At 37.8% G+C, this 18,482-nt stretch overlaps 1 protein-coding gene across 1 annotated transcript; it reads left to right on the top strand.

Moving 5' to 3' along the window:
- Nucleotides 1-16,413: 16,413 nt before the first annotated feature.
- Nucleotides 16,414-17,352, top strand: LOC308435254 (olfactory receptor 1073; the record flags this gene model as incomplete). Its single annotated transcript, XM_080935934.1, has 1 exon — nt 16,414-17,352. One exon carries the CDS (start codon nt 16,414-16,416, stop codon nt 17,350-17,352), a length of 939 nt encoding a protein of 312 aa, XP_080792060.1.
- Between the last annotated feature and the right edge of the window lie 1,130 nt (nt 17,353-18,482).

Here is an 18,482-nt window from a genome sequence, read left to right on the forward strand (position 1 = left end):
GTTAATTTCAGCCTGAGTTTGATAATTTCCTGTCCTCTACTCCTCTTGGGTGTATTTGCTTTTTTTTCTAGAGATTTCAGGTGATCTGTCAAGCTGTTAGTGTATGCTTTCTCCAGTTTCTTTTTGGAGGCATTCAGAGCTATATGTTTTGCTCTTCATGGTGTCCCATAAGTTTTGGTATGTTGTGCCTTCATTCTTATTAAATTCTAAAATGTCCAGTCTTCTTGTATCCATTGCAGCCCATTTTGTGACCAATTATATTGTCAGTTTTGGAGAAGGTCCCATGAGGTTCTGAGAAGGTATCTTCTTTTGCTTTAAGATGAAATGTTCTATTGATATCTGTTAAATCCATTTGATTCATAACTACTGTTAGGTTCACTGTGTCTCTGTTTAGTTATTTCCATGATCTGTCCATTGATGAAAATGGAACATTGAATTCTGTCGCTACCATCTCTGACCAGCAGAAAAGGAGCGATGACACAGCGTTCTTCTCAAAGCAGTTTATTCAGGAACCTTACAGCATGCCAGTGAAAATCTTTTTCTCTCCTTTCTGTTTCTCTTTCTCCTTCTCCGCCCCCAAGCCCAGTCCCTTTATCCTCTCTCAACTCCACCACCTCAGTCCATGTTGCGTGGCTGCAGTTCATAGGTCCGTGTCATCTGGCCTGATCTCACATCATGGGTGTGCCTGCGCAGCTTGCACAGTGGGAGTGGCTAATCTTGGGGGCAGGAGGAAGTCAGGTGCTAGTCACAAGACTAGGCCGGAGTCCCAAGCACCATCTTTGGACTGCCACCACATCTGCTTTCCACAGAATTCTCCTACTATTATAGTGTGTTATGCAATGTATTGTTTGAGATTTAGTAAAGTTTCTTTTGTGAAAATGATTGCCCTTGAATTTGAGCATAGGTGTTCGGAATCGAGAGTTCATCGTGGTAGATTTGTGTGGGTCCAAAGGGTAAAAGTTGGAAATACAAGAGGTTGAGGACAGTCGAAGCCCCAAAGATTGTTATGCAAATAATCATCAACCTGTGGGTGCTTCCTAAACTCCAGATTGCAAATCCACTTTGCCTGGATGCACCACAAATGGGCAGATGTGCAAGGCTCTAGGCACATCCCAAACCCCACTTCCCACAGGAGAGAGTGACAGACTCTAGCCAGATCAGCCACTCCCTAAGTTCCTCCCCTGCACACACATGTGACATTAGAAAAACAACTATAGCCAATCTCAGAGGAAAACAAATGGAAAGTGGGTGGTTGGATCCCAGGTTGTTTAAAAGAAACAGAACAAAGGAGAGAAGCAAGTGAAAATAAAGACACACATTGAAACCTTCTCTTCAGCCATTGCTCTTTTGTGGCCTGGCAGCACCCTGCTGGGATTTGTTCTCACACTTCTTAGCCTGAACTTCAGCAGGTCAGGCAAAGCACACTGCCTTTCTTGGACCACCACTGTGGGGCTACCTTTTCCTGGAGGAGCAGAGAGTGCGCCCCCCTCCACAGTGAAGTACAACAGATTGGCTCTTTCTTATCTTTTTTTGATAACTTTAGGTTTTATTCAAATTTATTTGATGTTAGAATGGATACTCCAGCTTGTTTCTTGGGATTATGTCCTTGGAAATTTTTTCCCCAGCCTTTTACTTTGAGGTAGTGTCTGTTCTCTCTCTCTCTCTCTCTCTCTCTCTCTCTCTCTCTCTCTCTCTCTCTCTCTCTCTCTCTTCTCTCTATCACACACACACACAGCAGTAGGTTTTTTTGTGACAAAATATACATGCTGATCAATAAAATTGAATTGAAAACCACAGGCATAAATATACATAAATATGAACATTTTTTTAATGAAAAGAAAGCCAGAAATGCATATTGGTTAAAAAAGGATAGCATACTCAAAAATTGAGGCTGGTCAAACTATGTGACTACATGTAAGTGTGCTATTAGATCCATATATTTCCTCTTGTACCAAATTCAACTGTAATTGGATAAAATATCTGTGTAAAACCAGATACACTGAACCTAATACAAGTGAAAGTGAGGAATAATCTTGAACTCACTGGCACAGGAAAACACTATATCCAGAACACAACACTGACAGTACAGGCAGTAAACAGGCAGAAAGAACAACATTGAATATAATGACACCTCATGAAACAGAGGTGTGTCTGCATGACAAAGCAAACAATTATTTGGACAGAATGTCAGGCTACAGAATGGAAAATATTTTTATCAACTCCACATCAAATAATGAGCTAATAGCATTATATATATATTAAAAACACCAACCAACAAAAACAAAACTGGACCTCAGGAGGGTATAGATCTAAACAAAGAATTCTCTGAAGGGGAAACCAAATGATTGAAGAACACATAAAGAAATGTTCAACATTCTTAGAAAAAATGCAAATCAAAAGATACATTGTTATTCTATCTTACATATGTCAGAATGACTGAGATCAACGAAACAAGTGACAATTTATGCTGGTGAGTTAATGAACTGGTCCATTAATGCTGGAACTGAAAATCTGTTCCACCAAGTAGAAATTAGTGTAGTGATCTTTCAGGAAGATGGGAATGAGTTTACCTTGAGATTCAGCTCTACCACTCATGGACATATGCCAAAAGGATTCTTCAGCACACTACAGAGATATTTGCTTCATTGTGCTCATCACTGCTGTATTTTATTTATTTATTTATTTATTTATTTATTTATTTATTCATTCATTCATTCATTCATTCATTCATTTATTTATTTATATATTTTTGAAAAACTTTATTTTAAAAAACAAAGATAAATGAACAAATTTTAAGCATTTTTGCATTAAAGTATACAAATACATTTTTGTCAGTGCTTGGTTTTTTTCCCAAAGGTTTGATAGTGTGCATTAAGGTCTTACAAGTTAAAATGAGCATAAAGTACATGTAAAACAGGATGTAACCCAGAATTAATCAAAGTTTTCTTTGTGTGTAAGGATTAAGCATAATTTTTTTTCTTTTCTTTTTTTCTTGAACTTCAAACATTTTGTGACTTGTTTCTGGGGTGTTCAGAGATTTCTGGGGTTAATATCCCATTATCAGTGACTGTATATTATGTCTGTTCTTTTGTGACTGGGTTATCTCACTCAGGATGATATTCTCTAGATGCATCCATTTTCTTACAAATTTCGTTAAGTTATTGTTTCTGATGGCTGAGTAGTACTCCATTGTGTAAAATGTACCACAATTTTTGTATCCATTCATCTTCTGATGGGCATCTGGGTTCTTTCCAGCTTCTGGATGTTATAAATAGAGCTTCTATGAACATTGTGGTACATGTGTCATGTTGTATATTGGAGTATATGCCCAGAAGTGGAATAGCTGGATCTTTAGGAAGTACTAAGTCCAATTATCTGAGGAATCGCCAGACTAATTTACAGAGTGGTTGTATCAGTTTACAACCCCACCAACAGTGGAGAAGTGTTCCTCTTTCTCCACATCCACACCAGCATCTGCTATCATTAGAGTTTTGGATCTTGGCCAATCTGACTAGTGTGAGGTGGAATCTCAGGGTTGTTTTGATTTGCATTTCACTGATTGCTACGGATGTCGAGCACTTCCATAAATGTTTCTCAGGCATTTGATATTTCTCAATTGAGAACTTTTTGTTTAACTCTGTACCCCATTTTTAATAGGGTTGTTTGATTCTCAGGTATCTAGCTTTTTGAGTTCTCTGTATACCTTGGATATTAGGCTTCTATCTGATGTGGGGTTGGTAAAGATCTTTACCCACTCTGTTGGTTTCCATTTTGTTTTCTTGACAGTGTCTTTAACCTTACAGAAACTTTGCATCTCATTAAGTCCCATTTGTCAGTCTTTCACCTTAGAGCATGAGCCATTGGTGTTTTGTTCAGGAAATTTTCTCCTGTGTCTATGAGTTCTAAGGTTTTCCCTACTTTCTCATCTAATAGTTTCAGTGTACCTGGTTTAATGTGGAAATCTTTGATCCACTTACACTTGAGCTTTGTACAAGGAAAGAAGAAAGGGTCTTCTCTCGCCCGTGGGGCACACGACATAGGATGGCCATTTTTAGGATGATGATCTTTCCAATCCATGGGCATGGGAGATCTTTCCATTTTCTGAGATCCTCCTCAATTTCTTTCTTTAGAGGTTTGAAGTTCTTTTCATACAGGTCCTTCACTTGCTTAGTTAGAGTCACACCAAGGTATTTCATAGTTTTTGTGACGATTGTGAAGGATACCTTTCCCCTAATTTCTTTCTCCACATGTTTGTCCTTTGAGTATAGGAAGGCTACTGATTTGTTTGAGTTAATTTTGTATCCAGCCACTTTGTTGAACTTGTTTATCAGCTGTAGGAGTTCTCTGGTGGAATTTTTGGGGTCACTCAAGTACACTATCATGTCATCGGCAAAGAGTGATGTTTTTATCTCTTCCTTTCCGATTTGTATCCCCTTGATCATCTTTTGCTGGCTAATTGCTCCAGCCAGGACTTCCAGTACTATGTTGAATAGGTAGGGGGAGAGTGGGCAGCCTTGTCGAGTCCCTGATTTTAGTGGGATTGCTTCAAGTTTCCCGCCATTAAGTTTGATGTTGGCTGTTGGTTTGCTGTATATTGCTCTTATTATGCTTAAGTATAGACCTTGGATTCCTGTTCTTTCCAGGACTTTTAACATGAAGGAGTGTTGGATTTTGTCAAATGCTTTCTCAGCATCTAGTGAGATGACCATGTGATTTTGATCTTTTAGCTTGTTTATATGGTGGATTACATTGATGGATTTCCTTATGTTAAACCATCCCTGCATCCCAGGGATGAAGCCTACTTGGTCATGATGAATGATCGTTTTGATGTGTTCTTGGATTCGTTTTGCAAGGATTTTGTTGAGTATTTTTGCATCAATGTTCATAAGTGAGATTGGTCTGAAGTTCTCTTTCCTTGTAGGGTCTTTGTGTGGTTTAGGTATGAGGGTTATTGTAGCCTCAAAAAATGAGTTGGGTAATATTCCATCTGATTCTATCTTTTGGAATAGTTTGGAGAGTATTGGTGTTATATCTCCAATAAATGTCTGATAAAATTCTGCACTGAACCCGTCTGGACCTGGACTTTTTTTGGTTGGGAGGCTTTTGATGACTTCTTCTATTTCTTTAGGTGTTATACGGTTATTTAGATGGTTTACTGGGTCCTGGTTTAACTTTGAGATCTTGTATCTATCTAGGAATTCGTCCATTTCCTCCAGATTTTCCAATTTTGTGGAGTATAAGTTTTTGTAGTAGGATCTGATGATTTCTTGAATTTCCTCAGTTTCAGTTGTTATGTTGCCACTTTCCTTTCTGATTTTGTTAATTTGGATACTCTCTCTTTGCCCTCTAGTTAGTCTGGCTAGGGGTTTATCAATCTTGTTGATTTTCTCAAAGAACCACCTCTTGGTTTTGTTGATTTTTTCAATGGTTCTTTTTGTTTCTATTTGGTCTATTTCTGCCCTAATTTTGATTATTTCTTGCCATCTACTCTTTTTGGGTATATTTGCTTCCTTTTGTTCTAAGGCTTTTAGCTGTGCTGTCAGGTTGCTGATGTAGGGTCTCTCCAGTTTCTTTTTGGAAGCACTTAGGGTTATGAGTTTTCCTCTCTCTACTGCTTTCATTGCATCCCATAGCTTTGGGTATGTTGTGTTTTCTTTTGCATTGAATTCTAGAAAATCCTTAATTTCTTTCTTTATTTCTTCTTTGACCCTGCTATCATTTAACAGAGCGTTGTTTAGTTTCCATGTGCATGTGGGTTTTTTGTTGTCTTTGTTGTTGTTAAAGAGCAGTCGTAGACCATGGTGATCTGAGAGGATGCATGGGAGTATTTCAATCTTCTTATATCGATGGAGGCTCATTCTGTGTCCAATTATGTGGTCAATTTTTGAGAAGGTGCCATGGGGTGGTGAGAAGAAGGTGTATTCTTTTACTTTAGGATAATATGTTCTGTATATATCTATTAATTCTAGTTGGTTCAAAGTCTCTGCTAGTTTTGCAGTGTCCTTGTTCAGTTTCTGTTTCCATGATCTGTCCATTGGAGAGAGTGGGGTATTAAAGTCTCCCACTATTATTGTGTGGGGTGAAATGTATTTTTTGAGCTTTAGTAGGGTTTCTTTTATGAATGTGGGTGCCTTTTTATTTGGAGCATATATGTTAAGGATTGAGAGTTCCTCCTGACAGATTTCCCTGGTAATGAGTAAAAAGTGTCCTTCCTTTTCTTTTTTGATAACTTTTGGTTGGAAATTTACTTTATTCGATATTAGTATAGCCACTTCAGCTTTCTTCTTGGTGCTGTTTGCTTGGAAGTTTTTTTTCCACCCTTTTACTCTGAGATAGTGTCTGTGTCTGTCTCTCAGATGAGTTTCCTGTATGCAGCAAAGGCTGGATTTTGTTTATGTATCCAGTCTGATAGTTTATGTCTCTTTATTTGGGACTTGAGACCATTTATGTTAATAGATATCAAGGAATAGTTGTTTCTGTTTCCTGCCATTTTTGCTTTTTTGGGTTGAGTTGTGTCTGTGTTTTTTTCTTCTTTTAGTTTTCTTGTTTAGGAGTTTTCTTGTTTTTACTAGGCTGTATTTTCCATCATTGTATCGGGTTTTCCACCTATAATTCGTTGTAGTGCTGGGTTTGTGGTCAGATATTGTGTGAATTTTGATTTGTCTTGAAATATCTTCGTCTCTCCATCGATGGTGATTGATAGTTTTGCTGGGTATAGCAGCTTGGGCTGGCACTTGTGCTCTCGATTCTATTTTGTGGAATAGTTTGGAGAGTATTTGTATAATGTTGTCAATAAATGTCTGATAAAATTCTGCACTGAACCCATCTGGATCTGGGCTTTTTTTTGGTTGGGAGGCTCTTGATGACTGTTTCTATTTATTTTGGTGTTATGGGATTATTTAAATGGTTTACATGGTCTCTGTTTAACTTTAGTATCTTGTATCTGTCTTGGAATTCATCCAGATTTTCCAGCTTTGTTGACTATAGGCTTTTGTAGTAGGATCTGATGATTTCATGAATTTTTTAAGTTTCTGTCATTATTTCTCCACCTTCCTTTCTGATTTTGTTAATTTAGACACTCTCTCTTTGCCCTCTAGTGAGTCTGGCTAAGGGTTTATCAATCTTGTTAATTTTCTCAAAGAACCAGCTCTTGGTTTTGTTGATTCTTTCAATGGATTATTTTGTTTCTTTTTGGTCTATTTCTGCCCTACGTTTGATTATTTCTTGTCGTCTACTACTCTTGGGTGTATCTGCTGCTTTTGCTCAAGAACTTTCAACTGTGCTGTCAGGTTTCTAGTGTATTCTCTTCCGAGTTTCATTTTGGAAGCACTTAGAGCTATGAGTTTTCCTCTAGGTACTGCGTTTATTGCATCCCATAGGTTTGGGTATGTTGTGTTTTCATTTTCATTGAATTCTATTATGTCCTTAATTTCTTTCTTTATTTCCTCTTTGACCATTCTATGGTTTAATAGAACATTGTTTAGTTTCCATGTGTATATGGTTTTTTTGTTGTTTTTGTTGTTATTAAAGACCAGCCTTATACCATGGTTGTCTGAAAGGGTTCATGGGAGTATTTCAATCTTCTTATATCAATTGAGGCTTTTTCTTTGTCCAATTATGTGGTCAGTTTTCGAGAAGGTGCCATGGGGTGCTGAGAAGAAGGTATATTCTTTTGTTTTATGATGATATGTTCTATAGATATGCATTAGTTCCAGTTGGTTCATAGTTTCTGGTAGTTTTACAGTGTCCTTGTTCAGTTTCTGTTTCCATGATCTGTCCATTTTTGAAAGTGGGTTATTAAAATCTCCCACTATTATTGTGTGGGGTGAAATGTATTTTTTGAGCTAGTAGGGTATCTTTTATGAAAATGGGTGCTTTTTTATTTGGAGCATATATGTTAAGGATTGAGAGTTCCTCCTGACAGATTTCCCCTGTAATGAGTAAAAAGTGTCCTTCCTTATCTTTTTTGATAATTTTTGGTTGGAAATTTACTTTATTCGATATTAGAATACCCACTCCGTCTTGCTTCTTGGTGCTGTTTGCTTGGAAGTTTTTTTTTCAGCCTTTTTTTTTTTTTTAATGAGATAGTGTCTATCTTTGTCTCTCAATTGAGTTTCCTGTATTCAGCCAAATGCTGGGTTTTGTTTATGTATCCAGTCTGATTGCCTATATCTTTTTATTGGGGAGTTGAGTCTATTTATGTTAATAGATATCAGGGAATAGTGGCTGCTGTTTCCTGCTATTATTGCTTTGGTAGGTTGAATTGTGCCTGTGTGTCTATCTTTTTTTGGTTTTCTTGCTTAGGAGTTTTTTTGTCTTTACTATGATATAGTTCCCCTCATCATTTGGGTTTTCCACCTACATTTTGTTTTAGTGCTAGGTTTGTGGTCAGATATTGTGTAAATTTACTTTTGTCTTTGAATCTCTTCATCTTTCCATCTATGGTGATTGATAGTTTTGCTGGGTATAGCAGCTTGGGCTGGCACCTGTGCTCTCTTAGGGTCTGCATGATGTCTGTCCAGGCTCTTCTAGGTTTCATAATCTCTGTTCAGAAATATGGTGTGATTCTGATTGGTCTGCCTTTATATTTTACATGACCTTTTTCCCTTACTGCTTTTAGTATTCTTTCTTTGCTTTGGGCACTTGGTGTTTTGACTCTTATGTGTCAGGAGGAATTTCTTTTCTGGTCCAACCTATTTGGAGTTCTGTAGACTTGTTTTATGGTCATGGTCATCTCATTCTTAAGTGTAGAAAAGTTTTCTTTCAGATTTTTAAAGATATTTACTGTGCCTTTTAGTTGATATTCTTTGCCCTCTTCTATTCCTATTATCTTTGGGTTTGGTCTTCTCATTGTGTCCTGGATCTCCTGGACATTTTGGGTTAGGAGCATTTTGGTTTTTGCATCTTCTCTGACTGTTTTGTCTATGTTTTCAATATTGTCTTGGCACCTGAGATTCTTTTTTTTTGATGCAAATTTAATTTTTTTTAAACCTTACAATGCTGTGGCATATCGTTTTTCCATTGTGTGACAATTTATTGGCTGGCATCTGGATACAGTACTTCTTTTAAAAAATACACAATGGGAACCAACAAAAGGAAGAGAAACTAGTTGTTTAGTGATACACAAGGGGAAAAAAGAAAAGGAAAAAGATGGCAAGCAATTCAAGTTTCTTAGTATCTAACTTTAAAGTCGTTCAAGCTCCAAGCAACGGTTCTGTTCTACAGGGTACAAGGTCACTATTCCACACCCCGCCCCTGCTGGGAACCACTTACAGTGATTAACAACCTGTGTGTTCAAGCTGAGGGGTTTTGCTTGACAAGTTGATTTTTTAAAAAGCTAAATTTCCAAATAAGAACCTAAACAAGTTCTCAACGCATAGTAAATGGGCTTTTGAAAAACATTACAAATCACTTCTTTGCCATTGCTTGGCTTCAAAGTCATTAAGGGTACCAAGTTAACTTGCACATCTCGGCTTATGCTTGTTAGACATAAGGACAAAAATTACATTTTAAAACCTGTAATTCATTTGCATTTCAAAATGAGACTGGTATTTGAATAAAATAACCACTTTTTTTACAGAAAAGATCAAAATTGTAGAACATCTGAAATTCAGAGGCATTTCTGGAGAAACAATGTTGAGACTGGCACACTAATTCCAGCCAATACTACCATGTGTCCAGTTTAGTTTGATTCAAATGAGTACAATTAGATCACTTCTTCACCATGGCCAAAACCCCCACAAACATCAGAATTGTATTTTATTCAGTCTCACACTTTTCTGATGAAGCCCCCAACAGCTGTCTCAGGTTGCACTCTTGAACCAACTCATTGTAAAATAAAATCAAGGCTAATTTTGAGCTACTAAACTGCTATTTCAAGAGCTCCCAACAGCATTTCTGCAAAGGGCAACAGAAAAGGGAGAGCCACATCCTCACTGCAATACAGAGCTGCTGTTTCAAGACCAAGTAAGGCCCAGTTTGAAGTTGATATCCTTATTTCAACAGGGCTGTCAATGCCAGTAAACCTGTGAAACTGTGAGCCAGACTCTTCTGGGTAAAGAGAGAAGGCAAGGCATTAAACCCCTAAATTCAAACTGTCATCTTTTACCCAAAAAGTGAAATCAACCAAAGATGACTTGTGAAAATGGTCAAGATAATTTCCTTAAAAAACAAAACAAAACAAAACAAAACAAAAAAACCCAGTGGCTCATGTATAGATAACTCACAACACCCACTAGGGGAAGATGATGTCAAAATATTGTTAGAACATCTAAATTACATATTATTCTTACATATAGCAGCTCAAATATTTTATCAGACTTGCCCATGGTAAATAAAACATAGTAAAACCTTTTTTTAATCGATGAGTTTCAAGAGCCCACTGATAACGAATCCAGTTTTCCAATGGTTAAATGTCATTTAAAATGTAGTAAAATGAGTGAGAATACATTTAAAAAATTAAACCTCAATTTTTTAATGAAAAAGTCTAATGTTCTTTATTACTACCCATTACAAATTTTTACTGAATAAAGATGAATTTCATTATTTGTAATTCTTTAGCTGGCATTTCATCAACCCTCAAAATAAAATGTCATCCCTAAATCCAAGTGACGCAGATCATGCAGCTCACAGAATGGCTGTGCTAATCAGTGAGGAGCGTTTCATCCAGAACAACTCTACATTTCTGTAGGGTATGTACCATTCATTTAAATTCCGAGTGACAGTAAAGTGCTGAGTGATTACCTGAATCTTTTGAATTCTCATTTATCTTCTCCTAAGTCATAGGAGCCCTTTCTGCGGCATTAACAATAGGAAAGGGGGGCTGGGAGGTTTCATGGAGGGGAAGAGAACATAAGGAGGCGCTTTCATTAAGGGGACAGAAATCACTGTGCAATGTCGTTTAATAGAGTGACAAATAATTGAGATCAAAGTAATTCATGCACGTTCTTTAAAAGATATACATAAACCTGAAGAAAGAGAACACTGTTATTGACCTTTGATCCTATGGCAGTAAACTGCATACTAAAATACCTTAATTATCTTAGATGCCTAGATCTGGCTTGGCAAGCATCATGCCACTGACATGCTCTAGCCTTTTGTAACTACAAGTGGTCTGCAGTTGGATGACTGACAGCTCAGTGTGAGTCATTAGGCTGTGTGATGAAGTCTGAGGTTAAACTGAAGCAGATTCTCTACACCTAGTCACACCATCAGCACAAGCAGGACAATGCTGGAGCAGTATGAAAGGCGGGCCACTCTACAAAGCTCTTCCTTTACTGCATGATCTCCTAAGATGACAGACCTAAATTTCAACTGGGTTAATGAGTTATAACAGATCTGTTTCCCAAATTTAGCATACAAATTTTCTGTGGATGGAAGGAAGAAACCTCAGATGAGAAGTAAAGCAAAAACAAAACATAAAACTGTAAAAAGCTTGAGCTCAAACAGCTCACCGGCAGCTCTAGAGAGCAGCATGCTCCAAGAGTGCTTTTGTGAACTGTGTAACTTGAGAAAACAGTGTTTGAGTAGAAGTTGACCAACTGCTGCATAGAGAATATGCCAACACACAACAGTCTCAGTTTAAGCCAGTGCATAGAGAAGATAAAGCACTTATGGTAACTGCAAATGGTAAACAAGTCCATAAGGTTTATGACTTAGCATGGACCCAAAAGTTCAGGGAACACTGTAGCAGAAATGGTTTGGGAGAAAGGTGTAATCAGCAAAAATTGAAGACAGAAGTGGGAGCTAGGGGAAGATGACTTTCAATTGTATAAAATTCACAAACTAGTAAAATATAAAGACATCACTGAAAACAGTTAACTCTGTCCCAAACACCCAACAGCAAACAAAATCAGAATGGCCTTTGGCAGACAATTTTAGAAATTTGAATATGACATTACATTTCTCAATAATTCACAACAATATATTATACAGTATAAGTATATTTATATTAAATACTGGGAAACCAATCCTGCAAGTTTGATGCTTACAATGCTTTAGCCAATGAGAGCACAATGATATCAAGCTAAATGAATGCTGGTGTTATCACAACAGTGCTCATTTATAAAACAACTGTTCCCAACTCGTGCTTTAATAGTGCTGAAGCAAAACCGAATTATCATCTATGAAGTGAAACAAAGGTCTCTAGCTTTTCTGGGATGTTCCCTTTGTAATAGATTCTATGATTCACGATGACACGAGCAGCAAGACACTGCAACGTGGTATGATATGTGGGCTGGATCAAATTTCTAGCTATCTCCTTCTCGTCCAGCAAGTCACTAGCAGTCTGTTTGTGTAAGTTTGTGGCATCAAAATGTGCACCTGATTTAATAAGGAGATTCATGATGTCTGGATGGTTGTTCAGAGCAGCGATATGTAGGGGACTGTTGTCATCAGAGTCTCTGACATTCACATCAGCACCACATTCTATCAGTATCGCAGTAACTTGCAGAGATGGGAACTTACAAAGCACCTGAGATTCTATCTTACATCTCTTGTAGTATGTTGGAAATGCTTGCATCTGTGACTCCTGATTTCTTTTTCAGGATTTCTACCTCTAGGGTTATCTCTTTTAGTGTTTTATTTATTGTGTCTATTTCCGTTTTAAATTCTTTTTTACATTCCTTCATCTCTTTGGTTCTGTTTTCTTCTAGTTCTTTGAGTTATTTGAGTGTTTTCCCTGTTTCTTCTTTAAAAACTTCTAATTCTTTATGCTTTTCCACCCGTTCTTGTTTAAGGATCTCTATCATCATCTTGAGGTAGGATTTCTGGTCTGAGTCTTCTTTTTCTGGTGTGTTTGGCATTCTTCTCTTTGATGTGATGGGAGAGCTGGGTTCTAGTGTTGCCTGGTTGTCTTGGTTTCCCTGGGGTGCATTCTTTTGTTTTCCTCTTGCCTTCTTGTTGTCAGTGATTTGTTCTTGCCTTTCCCTTGTACCTGACCTGTGTCCCTGGATCTCTGCTGTTCCTGGTGGCAGATGGACCGAGCGCCTGTTGTGCACCCAAAAGCTGCCAGCTGGGAACAGAGGACTCAATGTTGGGTTCCTGGGTCCCTGAATCAAGCTATGCAGAGGCGCACTTTCTGTGAGTTCCGCACAGATCTCTCTGTCCCCTGGCTCCACTGCTGTATTTATAATAGTCAGAAATTGGAAACAATCTAGATGTCCATCAGTGGATTTATGGATGAAGGAAATGTGGCAATTTATATAACAGAATATTATTCAATGGTCTTATAAAACTAAAATCTTTAGATAAATGGATGGAACTAGAAATAAACAGCATGAGTGAGGTAACCAAGACCCAGAAAGATATCTATAGTTTATATTTGCTTATATATGGATATTAGCTGCTAAGTCTAAGGTTCTCAGTCTCAGTCTATAAAACCATAGAGGTTAAGTGTAGCATAAGGAATTATTCGGGATGGATAGATTTCCCTATAGAGAGAGAATAGAGTACTTAGCAATGGATGGATGAAGGATAGGACTGGAACTCTCATATAAGAGAGGTAGAAAAGAGGCAGCAAGGGAGGTGATATATGGAGGAACATCTAAAACTAAGCGCCATTTGAGGCCCATATATGAAAATCTGATGCAGTAGGAACTTATTAAAATATCTTAAACAGGAAGCGAATCTAAATAAATTCTCCAAATAATAGGGGAACAGGAGAGACGGAGACCAAACTGGACATCTCCAAAGTTGTTTAGTAATAAAATTACATTTTTGGATGTTTTGCTGTACTTGTAGAACAGTTCCTTGCTCAGCCATCATCTGAAAACCTTTATCTTGCAGCAGATAGAAAAAAGTATGAAGAACCAATGCTAGAGTCATTGTAGAGAGAGTAAGAGACCTGCATATTCTCATAGTTTAATAATGATGTTTCTTTCCCTTGGTGAAGACTAAATAACAACCTCTTAGCCTATGGGGATGTGTATCATCCACACTTCAAGTCTTGAGAATTTCAGATAACCTACCAAATCTAAGAAGTTCAACCTGAAAAAAATTGAAGACAAAGTGAAGTTTGGGAAAATGTGCTAAGGGAGTTAAATTTCAGAAAGGCGGATTTGAGAAGTTGTAATAAAGGCTGGAGTCACCTGGTTTCTCAGGAGGTCTCCTGGGAATATAACATGAGGAGGAAATGTTCATTTCTGCTAAGACCAGTGTTCCAGAGGGAACTCAATTAGTTGCATAGAGGGTGGAATTGCATGTAATGAGCACAGAGGAAACAGTAACAGCATTACTCATTTTCCTCATAGAAGACAATTCTCAGATGGACAGGTTAAACTATTTTCACTTGCAATCTACCTGTGTTTAAAGACCAATACTTTGTTCATTCTCAATTTTTTGAAGCCTAGTTTTAGAAAGCCATCTAAGAAAGAATCAAGACCTCTGTATAAGGACCTTTACAGAGAACCATCCACCTCAGTCTGAGACCTAGTAAGTACATCAGGAATGATGTATGGAGAATGGAAAATGACAAAATGTACATGATGATCCCTAAATTCTAGCCAGCCTAGTGTGGGGCTAAGAGTTGGCAACTGATTTTATCTTGCTTTGTCTTGCTTACTTCAATAACTGCTTGAAAACTTACACAGTGAACTAAGAAACAAGTATCTTTTAGATCTGTAATGCATGGGTAACTTTTTATTATTTGATGTAAGTGGGGCAAATAATTACATAGGAATGAATGGAGATGTAGTAGAAAGTATCTCCCATATAATTACGATAGACTACATGGAAGGAAGGTGTTTGCAGTTGTGCAGGAACAACTGTGACCACTAGGCATAGATGTGTGTGCAGTGAAATGAAGGTTTTGAAATGTTTTTTAAAAACATGCTTCATAGTTTAACCTGTTCCCACATTGAGTACAAACACCAGACTATTGATTTATTGTTCACAAATATTACCTTTAAACACAGACATCTGTGAGACATACATTGTCCAGTGTCTTCTGTCACACCAGGAATTCACATGTAACATTCTTTGTGACAGATTAGAGGATCAATGCAAGGACTTCATGCTTTAATTCTTGCCTTTCCACTGTCACTAGATACATCTGAGGATTCATTGGCATCCTTACCTACATTTGTAAAGTTCCAACTGTTTGCACAAATCCTCTCTTTGTACAGAGACCAAATATTTTTAGTCTTTTGACAAATAATTGAGAGGTGGAAATTTGCTTTCTGTTTGTTTGTTCTCTTACTGCTTGATGAATCCTGACTAGGCTGACTACATTTTTGGTTTGTTTGTTTTTGTGTTTTGGTATGCATATTTATGTATGGGTTGAAGGCAAAAACATGGCATGGCATGTTCTAAATCTGGGGCAATGCGCTCTCTTGGCAATTCACATCAACACTGACTGCCCCGCAGCTTCTTATCCTGGGGAGCTCTTCTATGCTATTGGTAATAACAGCTTTTTAGTAGCTTTATTTTCTGTCATTTTTCGTTAAAACTAGTTTTTCCCTTTGAGGTTGGTCTAATCTCCTTTTATAGCAATTGTTGCTTGGCATTTTATACTCCACAGTCGTTTCTTTTGGGCAGACCGAGCACAGCTGCATTGATAAAACACAAGAAAGAACTGCTGAGAGCAGGAGGGGTCCCCCATAGGGCCTGTTCACAACATATTCTTTTGCATTCATTAAAGTTCATATTTTCTTCAGAAGTGTTTTCCTGCAGTACACCACTATTAGCATAATCTGCTCACAGACTCACAATTTTCTTGCCTTAGCTTCCTTTGCACTAAGCACATGCAGCCGATCTGATTCCCATGCCCATATTTTTATAGGTCTACAAGTTTTTATTGTATTTACAGATGTTCTATTTTTGTACAGTGGTGCCAAACTTATTATAAGGTGCAAGTGAGAACATTGTGTGATGCTGAGATGTTAAGATTTCCCAGGTACAGGGGATTCTTCGAGTTTGTGCTACCTCTTTTGCTTCTGCTATAAGTAGCTCTACTGGAGTGTGAAGACTTGTATTTGTAATGTGAGATAAGAGGACATATACTGCAGACTCTTGCAATCCAATCATTGTGACCTATGCTGCAGACACAGCACCATGACATACATACACACACACACACACACACACACACACACACACACACACACACACACACACATACACACACATATGCCTCACAAATAACATATTGCCATGACTATAGATAAATAAGTACACTAGAACATTACAAACATTACTTTAAATATATTAGATCTGTGTTTTATTACAGAAGAGGTTTATTCTGTAATCATCTCTGAATTCTTCAGCCACTGTGATCCTTTTCTTCCTGATTTTTAATCCTTAGAAACTGTATTGTTTACCTAAATTTATTCCACTGTGTTTGTTCCATTTGATATTATTGTGCATGCCAAGAGACAGTCATGTTATTTCTGTCTTTTCCAGGAGTCACTTTTGTACATGAAACAACAAAATGATACTCAAAATGTACAGTTTGTCCTCCTGGGACTTTCAGATAACACAGAACTGCAGCCCCTCATATATTGGCTCTTCTTTTCCATGTACCTTGTGACTGTTTGGGGGAATCTTCTCATCATCCTGGCCACAATCTCAGACTTCCACCTGCATACAGCCATGTACTTTTTCCTTTGCAACCTGTCCTTTGTGGACATCTGCCTAACCTCTACTACTATCCCAAAAATGCTGGTAAATGTTCATGTACACCACAAGACCATAACTTATGAAGGCTGCATCATGCAAATTTATTTTTTTACGTTATTTGTAGCACTGGATAACTTCCTCCTAGCTGCAATGGCTTATGACCGCTTCGTGGCCATCTGTTACCCCCTGCGCTACACAAGCATCATGACACCCCAGCTCTGTATGTCACTGATTCTGCTGTCTTGGGTCACTAGTTCCCTGAATTCCTCATTACAAAGCTTTCTGGTGCTGCAGCTTTCCTTCTGTACCGATGTGGAAATTCCACATTTTTTCTGTGAACTTAGCATGTTGGTTCACCTTGCCTGCTCGGACACCCTTTTAAGTGACGTGGTAATGAATGTTTTAGCTGCAGTGCTGGGTGGTGGTTGTCTTACTGGCATCCTTTACTCTTACTCCAAGATAGTGACCTCCATTCGTGCAATCTCCTCCGCTCAGGGGAAGTACAAAGCATTCTCCACCTGTGCCTCTCACCTCTCAGTTGTCTCTTTATTTTATTGTACTCTCCTGGGAGTGTACCTCAGCTCTGCCGTGACCCAAAACTCACACTCCACTGCAATAGCCTCATTAATGTACACTGTGGTCACCCCAATGTTGAACCCTTTCATCTACAGTCTGAGGAACAATGATATCAAGAGGGCTCTGAAGAAAAACTTCGTGAAAGAGAAACTAAAAAAGTGATTACTGTCTGGGGTTCTAAGTTCTCAAGTGAAAAATGTTAAAGAATAAACATTCTGAAATTTCCAATTCTCTGTCTCTTGAATGTGCAAACCAACCCCATTCCCAAATCTGAGAGATGGTTTTTTTGAAAAATGGATGAGAGAGTGTAAAAGCCTATGGCTATAGATGACTACAAAAGAACATTATCTCCTGGGCTCAGCAAGACATCTGTGTACATGAGTTCACATACCCGAAATCTATGTAGATCCAAGCTAGACAAAGCCAGACCATAGAGAGGAGAAGTGCACACAGTCCTACCCCTAAGTGGTGTAATTATTTTTAGCTATTGGGAAAAGGAAAGGCAGGTTTTTTTTTTTTTTTTTTTTTTTTTTTTTTTTTTTTTTTTTGTAAGAATGGAGAAATTTATAAGTCGATTACTCCAGAGGAGGTCCATACATACAAGAGCATTTGAGCAGCACGAACTAGTCTCAAAGAATTAAAAAAAAAAATAGACACAAATGTGGGTGGATAGGGAATGGAGAGGTTGGTCTGTGAAGAGTTAAAGAAAGGCACTTATATGACCAAAGCACACATGAAACTGTCAAAGAATTAATAGAAAAAATCCAATATTTGGGGGTGATATATTTTTAAAATCTACATTTTTGTTGTAGGACATGAATTTCTTTTTAAATATGTTTTTAATTTTAAGTTAGCAAACAGGACATTATATATTGTGGTATTTCAAGTAACGTGTGTTTTAGTAGATTTCCCTTTCTTACCTCACCCAGCCACTGTTACCTCTAACAGCCTGTGTAACCTCCCTCAATCTCTTCCTCTCTCATGTTGCACATGTCCTTTAATATATCCCCATCTTTGCACACAATCTGCTTATGAATAATCACATTGATATGATGAGATATCAAGTTGCTTTTCTTTTGATATTAGTAAAACATGGTTTTATACTGTGCTTCTCCTCTATGCTCTTCCCATTGTGGGGGAGGGGTAGACTCTCATCTGTCCGTGAAGGCTCTTTGCATAGGAGTAGATGACAAATGTTGTTCAGAACCTTACTGCCTTCCTATACTGCCTTCCTACATCTTTCTCTGATTCTGCATCTCCTAACAGATGTTTTTTATTTTGTATCCCATAAA

Source organism: Micromys minutus, assembly GCF_963924665.1.
Source record: "Micromys minutus genome assembly, chromosome: 22".
Classification (NCBI taxonomy): Eukaryota; Metazoa; Chordata; class Mammalia; order Rodentia; family Muridae; genus Micromys; species Micromys minutus.